Genomic DNA, 14,788 nt, shown 5'->3' on the forward strand with positions numbered 1-14,788 from the left:
ACTTTGCGAAAAAGAACACCAAAACAGTCTGAGGTGTGGAACCAGAACAGGAGGAAAAAAAAAAAAAAAGAAAAGAAGAAGAAGGAGAAGAAGAAAGAAGGTTGACTTGTCTTTTGAAGGAAAAAAGGGGAAAGGAAGAACATCAATTTTTGATACAGCACTAAAACCAAGAGCAAGGAAGTGCACCTTCAGGTAGACGGACCTGGAATAAAGCACACGTCCTCCAGGGTGTTGGGCATTACTATTTACATCCTCTAGGCGAATGACAGCTGAAGAACAAAAAGCTTCAAATCCAGAAATTCTCCAAATCTGTCAGCAGCTGGATTAGTGAGGAACCAATTCATATGTTACAAGATTTGGAGTTCAACTAACCAGTAGCTAACATGAGAGACAAGAAAAATAACCACTCTTGATGGAGAGTTGGCACAATTTTGAATGAAAGCACAAATTACAATTAAGAAAACCAAGGCAAAGAATTCTGCGCTCTCAGCATTGACAGCTGCATTTCAGAAAATCAGTATATAAACAGAATGCCAGTTTTAAATTGTAATTTAAGTGCACAAAAAGTCATATTATCCACCATTAGATAATTATAACAGCGGCATCAACAAGAAATTACTACCACCACATAAATTGGGAACAAAACGAAGTAATATGTTTTTTATTTGACATGCAAAATTATAAGGACCTTAAATAATAAAGTATCACCCAAAAATTTTCTTCATTCAACCATGTAATACAAGTCTGTACTACATAATTTTCAAAGACAACAAAATCTATCATCTTGTCTCCCCCATCAAAGGTGGTTAATATGAGAAGCATCCAGCAACATGTAGAACAAGGACGACTCAATGAACTAAAGCAACATTTCAGCAATCTGGACTGCATTCAGTGCAGCTCCCTTGCGTATCTGATCTCCACAGACAAAAACGTCCAATCTGTCATAATATCTTTCCATTAGTAAATATAATATTGACATGGTAAAAATATTAAAAGGCATTTACAATACAAGGCGTTTAGTTTGTTTTACCCAAGGTTTCCTTCTTGAGACAAATCCTGACGGATCCGACCCACTGCAACATGATCTTTGTTTGATACCTGTCAGAAGGTACAAAACGGTAAGCAGCAGCATCAAGTGTTACCACAGTAATTCACATGCAGAATTGCAGGATGACAAATTGTTATTATGGAGAGTTGTAGTTTTTATCATTCTCTCCATTTTGTTTGTAGACTATGGAGGACAGAGAACATAGAGCGAGACCTCTAATGGAGTAGGGAAATGATTGGATGCCCGGTCATCAAGAACAATTACACCAGCAGCTCCCTTGAGAATTTGCCTTGCAGTCTCCTGGACAAACAACACACGAGTTGAAATCAGAACCCAGCCATGTTATCATAATACAATAGAGCACAACATGCAATTCAAACCGTCAAATCAGGAAATATACAATAAGCTGCAGACGAGCTGTCAAATATGTAGAAGCGAGATTGCAATTAATGAAATTCAGAAAGATGCTAGACTAACATGCATCTATAGAAGTGAAGTAGCTTTAAACTATATTAATTCCATTACTTTAACTGATAAAGAAGTGACCTGCATTTTATAACTAATAAACCAAGTGGAGACCAAAATCACCACTAATTATCTTGCATTTGATCTTTAAGAACATCAAACATAGGTCACACCTTTTCACCTCACCTCATCAAGAGGCTTTTCAAACTGAAGATTCACACTTTCAGCATGCGCACGCATCACTGGAACTCGTATGCAAGTGGCAGTCACCTTGACGTCCATGTCGTTCTACAGTGAAGTACAATTAGAACATGAACCAGATTTTAGTCATAGTTGCAAGACTTGGAGCAACTTGAACAAGATAAAATATGAAATTTGGAGAAATAAGGATGACCACAAGTAATTACCCATATTTTTCTTGTTTCCTTCACTAGTTTCATTTCCTCCTCATTATACCCATTTGAAAGAACTGGTGCATTGTGTGAGAAAAGATTAAATGCATACTGCATAAGAAGAGATAGAGCAATATATTATGGCATTAGCTTTCTATCTGTAATATGCCCAGTACAAGAAGGCATAAATTCCAAAGGAAAAAAACCTGTTGCTTGAAGATTTCACAAGTGGGTTGCTTGCCATCCAAAACCTATAAACCCATAAGAAACAGCATCAATTTTATATGGTCAAGATTTTAATAGACAGAAAATAATATGGGGAGAAAACAAGCATTCCAATGGAAATATAAAAGAACAGAAGATAACCTCACGGGTCTGCTTTTCAAGTTCTTCCATTGCTGCAGCGCCTGCACCACTAGCTGCCTGATAGGTGCTGACAACCATGCGAACAACCTGCCACAGATAGGGAATCAAGCTGGAGGGCTCATTTACAGTACTTTGACAAACATTCAAATCTACAAGACAAAATTTAGACCCACAGAAAATTTACAAATCTAATAATTGGAATTTTTTAGATTTAAAGCATTAAATCTAAAAAGGAGGAGAGGAAGAATAAACATAACTTAGAGCATAACAAGGATTTGTTGTCTATATGAAACAATATGTGAAGTATTTACTCACCATTCAGAAACTTCTGATAATTTCTATTCTGGTAGGATATTATAATATTTAGAACTATCATATGGATGGTATATAGTTTCTTTAGTATGTATAGACACCCTAAATTCATAAAATAGATGAGTGTTATATGTAAGGGACCACAGCCTGCTAAACAGTTACAGATTAGCTTAGTGCCTATTGGTGGATTCATTGCAATATTGCAACATAGTAAAAACTTAATTCTAAAAGTTAGATGTTAACAGATCATACGCATCAGTGGCTTGGACAATCTGAGTGATCTCTATGTATAGATGACTTTGGTTGCCAAACTGTCACCAGAATCTAGTGACATATCTATTAAATGATGAAACTAGATTATATGTGCATATTGGCTTGACATCTGTTAGAAGATTCATTATTTCATTTCAACATTTTCACTTTTGCTCCTCAACTAAGATTGTAACAGGGCATGGGATTTCTACTTAATTCGCTAGCCATAGCTTCCGCAGAGTAGTGTGAGATTGACTAAAACATTCATCAAGTGGATCAGATCATCTTATCGACCTCATAGAGTGGTAGTTTCAATAATGAAGTTTGCATGACAGTAGCCAATATCTAGCAACACTTCCATCAAGAAAAGAGACCAGATAAATCAGAAAGGTTTATCTCAGAACTCAGCAAGGTCTTTTCTGAGCAGCTAATATGGCCTTTGACGAGCAGAATAATTATAGTAAGATGGATTCTGCTCTCCATATGACTTCCATCGACACTCGTTCTCTACTCTACATTCAATCAATCAAGCAACTCGTCTGCTTCTTAACGGGAAGAACACAGGAATTTGCATATTACCTGGCAATACATATTCCATCACCGATTTTAAGGGATTGCTAGACCATGGATTGCATAAATTTGTCGTTTATATACTTATTTTTATATTGTACGTAGTTTATATACTGTACACTCACCATACGTCCATGTAAAATAAAACTGTTGTATGTGAAAAATATGAGTCTGTTCTAAACAAATACAACAACTTGTTGGTTTATTAGAATTCTCAAATAAATAACTCATAATAAATAAAGAACGGGAACTTCATTTTAAGAAGGTCCAATTTTTATTTTTCCACCACTAAAATTTGGTTGTCGTTATCCCTAAATGTATCAAGAGAAGTCAAACAATCATCTAAGAGAAGAAGAAAGATACTGAAATCCAACACCTAGACAACAAGCATGAACACCACATACAGCAATGGCCATTGTCCGGGAATGATACCAAGATTAGATTGAGACTAAAATTGGAATTTTGAGACAAATTGGGGTACCTTGGCATGGCGATGGAGGGGTGTGGCAGCCATCAAACAGATGATGGTGGAGCAATTCGGGTTGGCAATAAGCGCCCCTTTTGCCCTTCCGGCGAGCCGGATGTGAGCCATGGCGTCCGGATTCACCTCCGGAATAACGAGCGGCACCCCAGGGTCCATCCGGAACGCTGAGCTGTTGTCCACCACGACAGTGCCGCGTTCCACGGCGGCCGGCCCCATCTCCCTGCTGACGGACCCGCCAGCGCTGAAGAGCGCCACGTCGACCCCGTCGAAGCTCTCCTCCTGAAGCTCCTCCACCACATACCCGCGGCCCTCGAATTCGATCCGCCGCCCGGCGGAGCGGCGGCTGGCCAGGAGGCGGAGGCTCCGGTAGGGGAAGTCGCGGTCGGAGAGGACCCGGAGGAACTCCTGACCGACGGCGCCGGTCACGCCAACCACCGCCAACGAGGGGCCGTCCTCCCTGAGGGCCATGCGGACGGTGGCGGGGGCGGCGGCATTCCGGCGACGGGCCGCGCTGCCTCTGGGGGTGAAGGCAGCGGGGGTAAAGGGCGAGAAGAGGTGGAGGCGGTGAGCGGAAGCCGTCGCCTGCATTGCTTTCGTTCTTCGTTCTGTCGAGGTGGGAGGTGTGAGGTGGTGGCAGGCGGGAGAAATAAAAGAGGGAGTAGGAGAAGGCGGGCACGGCACCGCAGGCTCGGGGTCTAGGGGTTTTAGGTTTTAAATCTGGGGGAAATTTGGGTGGGAAGAGGATGGACCACGTGCGGAAGGCCGCATAGGATACGTCGGTCGATGGTATTTGTAGGACTTGGTCGGTTGAGATTGTCTGGGATAGGAATGGATGGAAGATATGCTAGTTCGCTTAGATGATTACATGAGGACAGTTGTACGGGACGATTGTCTTCTTGATTTTTTCCATGGAATACGACGGGCTTTGAATTAGGGAATCCTTGGATTCATTCGATAGAAGACTGCAAGTATAAGCCCACTGGATCTGCTGTCCCAACTTCGTCGATGGGTGCGGTCTGTGGACTGAAGTGGAGGACAAGACTGGAGCATGGACTAAAAGGTGATTAAATTTACGAGCGAGCCCATTTCTAATTTTGTATATCAGACCTTTTGGCATGTGCATTCGGTGCTAGTATACCACGTGACGATTTGGCCACCAATGCAATTGCTACGAAAGCACTAATCAAGGTATCGCTTACTAAAACCCTATTTGGATGCGCCCACAAGTATACCGCATGATGATTTGGATGACATGGAGTGCTACAAAAAATCTTCAATCCAAGCATTGCTTATACATTACACTACATGCCCGCGTTTGTTATCAACGGATAACCTCGCATACCGGTGGAAATGGCGACCAGTTTTTTTTGGTAGAAAAATGGCGACAAGTTTGATGAGCCGGAGAAGTTGCTCATCACATTATCCTTGGTTATTCGGGATAAAAGATATTGATAAAATATTAATTTATATTACTCTCAAAATTTAGGGATTATGGGTTCCATCACATAGTTTCTTCCAGTCCCATATTTTGTTCTTCTTGATCGGACTTTCCTCTTACTCTGCCTCACCAACTGCATATGTTATCTATTGATCCACGCCATCACCCACAAAGTTTCTAATGTACCTAAAAGTGCATCTCGGATAATTGTCGCTGCCCATGCAACGATATCTAGAGAGAAGCGTACATAAGCCAAGACCTAAGTCTGTCACTGTCCGCGTGATGATATGCAGAGAGAAATATAATGCACACACAAACGAAAACTAAGAGCGTATACACCCACTTACTTTGGCATTAAGTGTCCGTTCTTTTGAAAATAAAAAATTTATCTAAAAATCTATATTTTTTAATTAAATATTTTTTAAATAATATTTAAATAAAAAATAATATATATATATATATATATATATATATATATATATATATTTATGTATTGAAAAATAATTTAAAATTTTATTATCTATATCCTTTTGCATTGTTAATTTTTTAAATAAATTACTAAGATCTATCTATATTTCTCATAATATCCTTTATTATATAAATATTATTATATATAATAGTATAATATGATATATTATCTTATAATATATCATATTTTAATATTATTATAAGATATTATTATATTATATTACATTATTATAATATATTGTATTATTATTATAGTATTTATATAAATATTATTATATATAATAGTATAATATGATATATTATATTATATTCTTATATTATAATATTATAATATTTTACAATATATTAATATATTATATTATTTTATTGTTATATATTATTATTATATTTTAATATACTATAATAATATATTATATTATATTATGTTAATATCTTACATTAATATAATATAATATATAATATCATATATAATAAAATATTATATTATTATAGTATTATAACATATTATAATAATTTATATAATATTATAATATATTATATTACATTATATTATATTAATATGTTATATATATTATTATATATAATACTATACTATACTATACCATATTATATTATTATTATAAAGTTAAAAATATATTAGAAATGAATTAAAAAAATTATTTTTTCAATTGATAGGAAGATGGCCTAGATGAATAAATTTTTTTTTCATTTAATGAATAAATACTATCTCTAAAAAAATAAATCATCTATCTTAAAAATATAAAAATATAAATAAATTGACCGATTCATCTATTTTTTTATAATATTTCTCAAAAAAAAAAAAAAAAAGACCTGAGAGGAGGAAAGGAAGAAAACCAATCTTACCGTAGGATTCTCCATGCTCTTCAAGGGTAAGATAGCCCCTTATTTTCTTAGGATCAGGACGTCCCCGGTATTCCAAGTTTTGCCATCTTTCCCATAATTCCAGTTTGGATAAACAGGCATATTGACATGAATGCAAGTAATCTGCAATTTCATTTCCCTACCTTCACAACCTTGCGAGGAGATGGATGAACATCATCAGAACAGAGATTGTATCGCATTCTTATGAATGACCGTGGAAAGGACTTCAATCCTCCTACCCGTCTCCAACTCGAGAAAAGGATAACAGCAGTCTCCAACTCCAATTAAACCGGCATTTGACCAACCATTATCAGAGATCAAGACACAACACATAGTATAGACTGATAAAACTGTAACCAAGCGAGCATAATAGTTAGGACGGACTCTGGGTTAAAATGGAAAGAGTTTAAGTTACCCATCTAAACAAAGGATTGCTCACTCGCCAGAAGTTGAATACATCCTCCAAATTCTCACACGCTCACTTAGTAGCAGAGGGCAAACTACAGTCATTCAAGCTCATATTACATAAGATTGGTGAGATGACTACAATCCGCTACCTGTATAGCCTCCATAGTTGGATGAAGAAGACGAGGTTCCAGTGCCCGTATAATTACCATAGCTGTTTGGAGCAGACTGCAGTCCAGTGCCTGGATAGCTCCAATAATTTGATGCAGCATCATACGGAACAGCAGGGAATCTCTCATCTGGGTAATGATATGGCCCTCGGGCATTTAACTGCTGACCATATGCAGCAAACGCAGGTGGCTCATAAGTGGGTGGTGCATTGTAAGGGTACCTCTCAGGGTACCTTTCTACGGCACCTGCATATAGTCGCCTCTCATCAAAAGCCGGAGGTGGGAGCTGCCTGCTGTCAGGAACGAAAGCAGGCCTGCGAGGGGCATAGCCTCCAGTCTCTCGAGGCTTTTTTGTTTGGAGCTTGACAGCTTCCCCCATTCTCTTCTTATCATATTTAGCTTTCTCGAGCTGAGCGACACGTTTCTGGAGAGGCTCAATAGGGTATTCTTCCCGGAGTTTGTACTCTTCAATACACTTGATGACCGCCTTTAGTGCACCAAGCTCCTGAGCATTGGGATCCTTCTGCACGAGTTTAGTTTGATAGAGTTGGGGAAGTAATGTTGATCAAAACAAAAGGTGACTGACAGTAAAAGGAAATGCTATATACCAGAACTAAATAAAATTGCATCATGGGGGCATGCAGATGGTTTCCAAATCTGCCACCAAAGGTGACTTAAAGGTTTGTCCCTGAGCTTCTCTAAAGAACAATATACGTTCACACAAATTTTACAAAAATATCAGATGTACTCACCTGCCCATCCCCATTTCCATTTTTTTCTGCATTTTTCAGGTCCTCTAAGTAAGCTATCAACAAAGGCACGGGTGGAAAGCTCTCTGTAAGCTTGAAAGCATGTGCAAAATGAACAGCATCAATCTGTCTCCCTCTGTTAACCAAATCTGCAACCACACCTGCATGATAACAAGGTTACCATAATAAGCATACCAAGTAAATATAGGGTATTTCACTAGCTGATCAAATTTCAACTTCTTTATTAGTTGACCTTTGATTGCACTAAACAACCATCCTTAAATCTCCTGTACACCCCTATCCAGTGGGCACCCTAACGAAAGAAATGGTTGAGTCATTGGAACTCTCATGGTCAGTTTGTAGGATACAAACCTGGCATTTTTTGTGTTAATCCAAGAGAGTGGCAAAGCTCAGGTGCCTGTCTGCGACGAGAGACAGCAATGATGAGCTTGCAAAGTTCGTCTTCATCAAACTCTGGCGCAATGCTAAATGTTGCAAGCAACTGTAGGAATGCTTGTGCTTCCAATGAGTATCCATTAGAAGCATCTATGTCCACACCAGCCAACTTGGGCTTCCATTCATCAGCAATTGCCTTGGCCTGCTGCTTAATTTCAGAGCTAACAGGGTGATCAACACCTGGCTCAGCGATCCCCAACAGAGGGGCCGCAGATTCCATCAATACAAGACAGCTTCTGCGCAGGCCCTGTAGGGCACTATCTTCATTCCCTTGTAAACTAGATTGGTCCAGAGGGTAGAATCCCTCCAAGGAATCCAGCACCAAACGGGCTGGCTCAGTTGCATTTTTCAATGCAGCAGAGAGTTCCCCACGTAGGGTGGCAAGATTTTTCCGATTTTCTGAAATAAATTTCAGAAGGCCTTTTGCATCCATCTGTTCGCAAAGTTGCTTCAATTGAGGACGGGGCTTAATCCCAGTTTCAGCTAATTCACCTGATCCATTATCAGGATTTTTCTCCTCTGGAGCAGGAGGTGCATTGGGATCATCGAGAGATGTGCTTACCTTTTTTGCTTTGCTTCCCCTGATGTCAACTGGCTCAGGAGATGCCACCTTGTATTTCTGGCGTGCCTCTGCTATGACAGAAACAGCGATATCTCTTAGTTCCTGAAGGCTATTTGATGAAGCTTGTTCTTTTGCAGCAACGGCAGCCTCTCTTTCTGCAATCAATGCACGAGTCTTGGATTGCTCTTCCTCGAACACCCTCTGTTTCTCTTCTAATTCAACACACTTATTCTTTAATGATCTCTCAAGGTTGTGGAAATGTTCTTTGATGCCATCCCACTGGATCTTGTTTTGCAAAAATGACTCTCTCTGGGATTCCAGTTCCTCGAATGCTTTTCCAAGTTGTTCCAGCATAGCTGTTGCTGACTCAATACCCTTGGTGAGCTTTTCAGTATCTGCCATGGCTATTTTGCAATTATCAATTAGACAACCTGCAGGACAGATCATACATGATAAAGTCAAAAAGGGGGGAAAAAGTAAAAGAATACTGCACAAGCAATTATTTTCACACCAACAGATTAAGACAGAACATACAAAAACGATGCAGATGCATAAACAGAGGTGAAAATATCAGACACATAGTAACTAATTCCCAACCATAGCAAAACATAACATCATAGAAGTTACAATAGCATCTCTGGTTAAACATCATTCAACTTTAAAAGAATCTAAAACTATGCCAAACAGGTAAGCTGTTGCCATTTAAGAGCACTGCTGATTGAATAGTATTTGATATTCATGTTATGGTTTTATTTTATTTTGTTTTGTTTGCAATAGAAGGTGGAGTTAAGTTGATGAGAAAGATGCTAAAAAACCTTGGCCAACGAACTCCGTAGATATGGCAATTACTTCCCAAGCCTAGCATGTACTTACTGTTAGCTTCACCTCGAAGCAACCTCTAGTCTTTGGCAGACAATACCAATCCTTCTGATATTTCTCACAACTCAGGGACCATAAGGCAAAGTCATGATGAAAGGAAAAATTGTTTTCAAAGCTCAAATTTTCAACACCATCCACCAGTTTTGACTTGGTTAAGAATTGGCAACCATAACATCAAAACCCTTTCATAAACAGACAACATTAATCCACATCCCCCCCTCCCCCCACAAAAAAAAAAAAACAACAACAACAACAAAAAATAACAATAATAAAAATTAAAAAAAATCATCTAGTTTGCAACAATTCCACCATTCCTGAACCCCAAGATTTGGAGTATAACAACACTATTGGAGTCTGAAAATTAATCTCATGTTTATAAAGGAAATGATATCACAGCTATTTCTCTAACTTGTTCAGAAAAAGAGCTGTCAAGTGACAAGAATAAACATTCCACCATCCGAACTTTTAGCCAAAATGGATAATCAAAGAATAGCCAACCATAATCAAAGGAAAAGGAAAACGTATAACAGCTTGTTTTCATGTTACACAGATCCTAAAAGTTAAAATTAGAATTTTCATCTAAATCAACTTTCTGGAAGTCTGAGATTCTGCACAAAGCTTCTTCATTTGGAATTTTTTTAAGATATGTTGCAAAATTCTTTATATCATGATTGGAATAAATAAAATTTCCAATCCATGCAATTCCCACCAGTCAATGAATAAATTAGTAAATGCTGCAAGTGGCTTGTTTGCATGTTCCAGAGGTCCTAAATGTTAGATTCTTCTAAATCAGCTTTCTGGAAGTATCAGATTTTGCACCAAGCCATACGGTAAATGCCGTAACCTTCATTCAGATTTTTTTTTTTAAAATTTGTTGTAAAAATTGCTTAAGTCTTGATTTGAATAAATGAGAATGACCAAACTATGCGACTCCCACCAGTCAATCAATAAGTTAGTAGGTGCTGCAACAGATGCCCAAATTGGAACCAATCTAGACTTGACCCAAAACCCAAACATGTACCCATGGTATGGAACTCAAACATAGTCCCATTCTTAAATCAGATCAGACATGGCTCTTACATTATTGGACTTAATACTTGAAACCCAATCTATTAAGCAAAACAGGGAACAGTTTAAGATTTAGCTGTAGTTCATAAACCTGGAGTTATCCTACATTGGCTCATCATGTCAACCTGACCTAAATAAATATATCCTTCCACTAGCTTCAGAGTGGAGCCAACACAACTATCAAAGAGCTAGCCCATGGTCGGCCACTTTGCATCTCTAAAGCCAATTCATAAAGGGAATGACATGGATATGGGAAGAGATCCCAAGCCTCTCTCTCTCACACACACACATCTCCATCCATTCTCTCACCTCAACAGAAAAACACTATTCTCCCTCTGCTCCACAGAAACACAATCTAAGGTTATCAGATAACACTGTAGAATGTATCAAAGACATAAAAATATTCATGAATTTAGGCCTTACATTTTGCCAAACACAGCAGCAGTGGTTTATAAACACAATACTTGCATATCCAGAGATCCAAAATTCTTTTTTCCCCCAATGGCAAAGTCATTTATCCAATGTGCAATAAAATGGAAAAACTAAAACAAAAATCAAGTCAATATTGCATTTAATGGAAGAACTACAAATATACTTTTCATGCCACCATGAAGATTTAAATAAATAACGTTTATTCAGAAATTACTTTTCCCTGCCACTTCTATAATTAAAACAAATTACATTTAAGCAAAGAAATACAAATTCACATTTCTACACTAATATTCCAATTACTTTTAAAACAAATAAAACAATTTTAACATGTGCCCATATGACAAGTAAGGGGACATCTAGAAAAAACCCCAGGAATAAAGCAAAAAGATTTTTTCTTGTTTCAGCACATTATTTCATCCGATGATGGGATAGAATGCCAGAAAACTCTGATTCCCATCCTACATTTCATCAAAGAAAGATGAAATTAGCTCACGGTGCCAAAAATCAGTAAGCTAGGAAACTTTTTTTGATGTAAATTGGAGGAAGTGAGAAAACTTCTCCAGAATGTAAACTAGGGTAATTTGTTGGGATTAAAATGCAAATTAATGCCTCGAGAGGAAGCCTGATTTCAAAAAAGTAGATCGAAGTCGAAGAGAAAAGGATGTGAAAGCCCATACCTTCGTTCACTCAAGGAGGAGGCCAGGTGGAGAAAACCCTAGATGGATCGGAGAGGCAATAAGTGGAGGAGAGAAACCTGCTTAATTAGCAAAAAACCCCAAGTGTTCCCTAAAAACAGCATTGACTCCTAGCCCGAAGGACGGATATGATGTTTCCACAGGATCGATGTTGGAGATATCGAGGTCTTCCTAGTCTAACAGCCAGGAACAGCTTGATTTACGAACTCTATCTTGGTTCGATGCTAGGGTGAACCCTGGGTCATAGGTTCGAAACACACATGTTACAATTTAACTCCACAGATCTCACAGTGACAGAAGCCTCGTGAACCGAGCCATCTTTTATTTTGGCTTGAGTCTTGACCCAAAAAAGGATTTGGGAACAAGATGAGCCAGCCTGAAATTTAGGAGTGGAATCCATGCATCGCTACAGCTCCACCCCTACTTTTGCATCTCCATCATCTCTTGAGAGTGCCTCATTACCCCTTTTTGGATAAAAATATATTTCTTTTTTATTTTAAAGGAATTGCAGAAGAAAATAAAAAGAGATATATGAGATATTAAATATATGTAAATATAACACTCTATTTTCAATTAATATTTTTTTATTGAATAGATTACGAGCATCATGTGTCAAATATTAGCTCTGTTATTGAACTTGATCTCCTTAATGTCATCCACAAGAATAAAGACTTCATGTGATGTGTTCATTTCCATACTGCTAAATCAATTACTATTTTTAATCAACATATTTTATTTACATTCATTAACTATTTGGAGAAAATGACAAGGAATTGTACTTATCAAAATTTGACATGTGATTACTAAATTATATATATATAATAAACTTTGATGAAAGGATGAGGAATTACGATCATCTATGTTGGTAGTTACTGGTATTGCACATGCCATACGATTCAAATAAGCCTTTTAAATTTGTTGGATCTAAATTTATGTTCTAAATAAGATTAAAAGTGTCATTTTATATATTTTTTTTATATAGTGATACTAGAACTCTTTAACAATTACTACATAAAAAGATAAAAATATATGATATCAGAAAATAATAGCAAATGCCTCAAGAGTCCTTTTTGTGATGTCACGTTCAATATTTCATATTTTCATATGATAACCACAGCTGCAATTAGTATACAGAAAGAGGTAACATGAGGAGTTAACAATAAACCCCTTGTTCCTCTAATTATTCTTACATCTACTTTCTACCTTCAAATAATTATTTTAACATCTACCTTCATATGTAAATGACAAACATCTCTTCACCAAGAAGTCTTATGGAAAGCTATATGTAGGTCCAAGTAGACAATGCATTACCTTCTTTAAATTATTTGTTATGCTATTCATAAACTAGCCCATTTGAATCACCTATAAGATGCTTAGTATTGGATAACTATCGATTCATATAATTGATAAACAATATACAAATAGTCATACATATTGCATGATATAAGTAATAGATAATGCATCCAGAACAATTGGAAAAAGGGGGGAGACATACCCTACCTATAATTACATAAGTCCAGATTTTTGGCAATGCACCATACAAATTTTGAACCTAGAATTCTAATTGCTAATTGAGACAAACTTAAATTCACAAATATAATATTTTACCTTTTGATATACAAATAGTTCTTAAATTAGTCAAGAATAACTGAATAGCTGGAGATTCAGTTGTTTATGGAGAATAATTTTGGCTAAGAGAAAAGTAATAATGATTTGAATTTTGTTTAATAACTTGAAGAGTATTGTAAACCATGATTTTATTGACCATAATCATTAATGGATGAATTACTTGCTATTCAAGTCCCAACATGATGCTTGGGTTTAAACTTAGAGAGCGAGAGAGGGGCCAACATCCTACTCCTCCCAACCAAATTTCAGAATGCCGACGAAGCTCCCAAACATAAAGGATAGGAATAGCCCAAATGTTTACCCCGTTTCATTTCCTAGCCACTGTTTCAGAGATTGAACTATGGGATAAAAGAACAATGGGAAGTGGCTAATTCTATAGTAAAAAAAAAAAAATCCTCGGTCACGTTTTTCCCGATGATTGTCATGCTCTACCTCCGCCATCCCATCGTCTCCGACCTCCTCTTCGCCCACGCCATCTCCTCTCCCCCCTTCCCCCGGGGCGACGCCCTCCCTCTCTTCCGCTTCCTCCCCCTCTCCAACTAACCCTCCTGGGTCCTGGCCCCTCTCCTTCCTCGCCCCCTCCTATCCCTCCCCACAACCCCCCCAGCCTCCGGCTCCTTGCCGCCTTCGTCGGCCACCGCAAGGCCCCCTCGGCAGCCCTGCTCTCAACCTCCTCGTCGTCGCCCTCTGCCGCTCACACCACCACAACTCGCACACAACCCATATGCTCGAGAAATAACCCAAATCGGAACCTAAGAAACCCCTCCCATCTCCCTCAGCTACTCTCTCTTTCCCCACAGATCTCAAAAAAAGAGAACGGAACGATAAGAAAAAGAAGGAAAAAAATTATCAATCTTTGTGGGAAAAGGTCTTACCTTTCAATTTCTTCCGTCTTTCCTTTGTTTTCGTTGATTTTTGCTGTGCTTTCCCCCAGTTTTTCTTCGGCTTTTTCCGTCCTCAAGTGTCTCAATCGCGTGCGAGGCCTGGAGCCGCCGAATAAGGAAGCTTAGACGATGGCTAGGGTTTTGCGTTGGATATTATAATATAACATTTTAAACCGTGTAAA

At 37.9% G+C, this 14,788-nt stretch overlaps 2 protein-coding genes across 7 annotated transcripts; both read right to left on the bottom strand.

The window, feature by feature from the left end:
- Positions 1-694: 694 nt before the first annotated feature.
- On the bottom strand, positions 695-4,582 carry LOC105058024 (uncharacterized). 3 transcript variants are annotated; one of them, XM_029268362.2, is made up of 8 exons: positions 3,887-4,582; positions 2,272-2,358; positions 2,112-2,156; positions 1,921-2,016; positions 1,700-1,801; positions 1,262-1,348; positions 1,031-1,098; positions 695-938 (listed from the first exon to the last, which is right to left on the bottom strand). In XM_029268362.2, exons 1-8 carry the CDS (start codon positions 4,475-4,477, stop codon positions 857-859), a joined length of 1,158 nt encoding a protein of 385 aa, XP_029124195.1. In that variant the 5' UTR covers positions 4,478-4,582; the 3' UTR covers positions 695-856. The 3 variants fall into 3 exon arrangements, 2 of the variants coding, with proteins under 2 accessions (XP_029124195.1, XP_073105634.1); XR_003802618.2 differs by lacking the exon at positions 695-938 and having other exon boundaries at positions 1,080-1,098; positions 1,687-1,801; XM_073249533.1 differs by lacking the exons at positions 695-938; positions 1,031-1,098 and having other exon boundaries at positions 1,257-1,348; positions 1,687-1,801.
- A 2,446-nt stretch (positions 4,583-7,028) lies between these two features.
- Positions 7,029-14,754, bottom strand: LOC105058022 (FRIGIDA-like protein 3). Of its 4 annotated transcripts, none has more exons than XM_010940784.4 (4): positions 14,598-14,754; positions 8,374-9,450; positions 8,005-8,162; positions 7,029-7,775 (listed from the first exon to the last, which is right to left on the bottom strand). In XM_010940784.4, exons 2-4 carry the CDS (start codon positions 9,419-9,421, stop codon positions 7,221-7,223), a joined length of 1,761 nt encoding a protein of 586 aa, XP_010939086.1. In that variant the 5' UTR covers positions 9,422-9,450; positions 14,598-14,754; the 3' UTR covers positions 7,029-7,220. The 4 variants fall into 4 exon arrangements, with proteins under 4 accessions (XP_010939086.1, XP_073105152.1, XP_073105153.1 ...); XM_073249051.1 differs by lacking the exon at positions 14,598-14,754 and adding an exon at positions 13,902-14,211; XM_073249052.1 differs by lacking the exon at positions 14,598-14,754 and adding an exon at positions 13,883-14,211.
- Between the last annotated feature and the right edge of the window lie 34 nt (positions 14,755-14,788).

Source organism: Elaeis guineensis, chromosome 15 (assembly GCF_000442705.2).
Source record: "Elaeis guineensis isolate ETL-2024a chromosome 15, EG11, whole genome shotgun sequence".
NCBI classification, from domain to species: Eukaryota; Viridiplantae; Streptophyta; class Magnoliopsida; order Arecales; family Arecaceae; genus Elaeis; species Elaeis guineensis.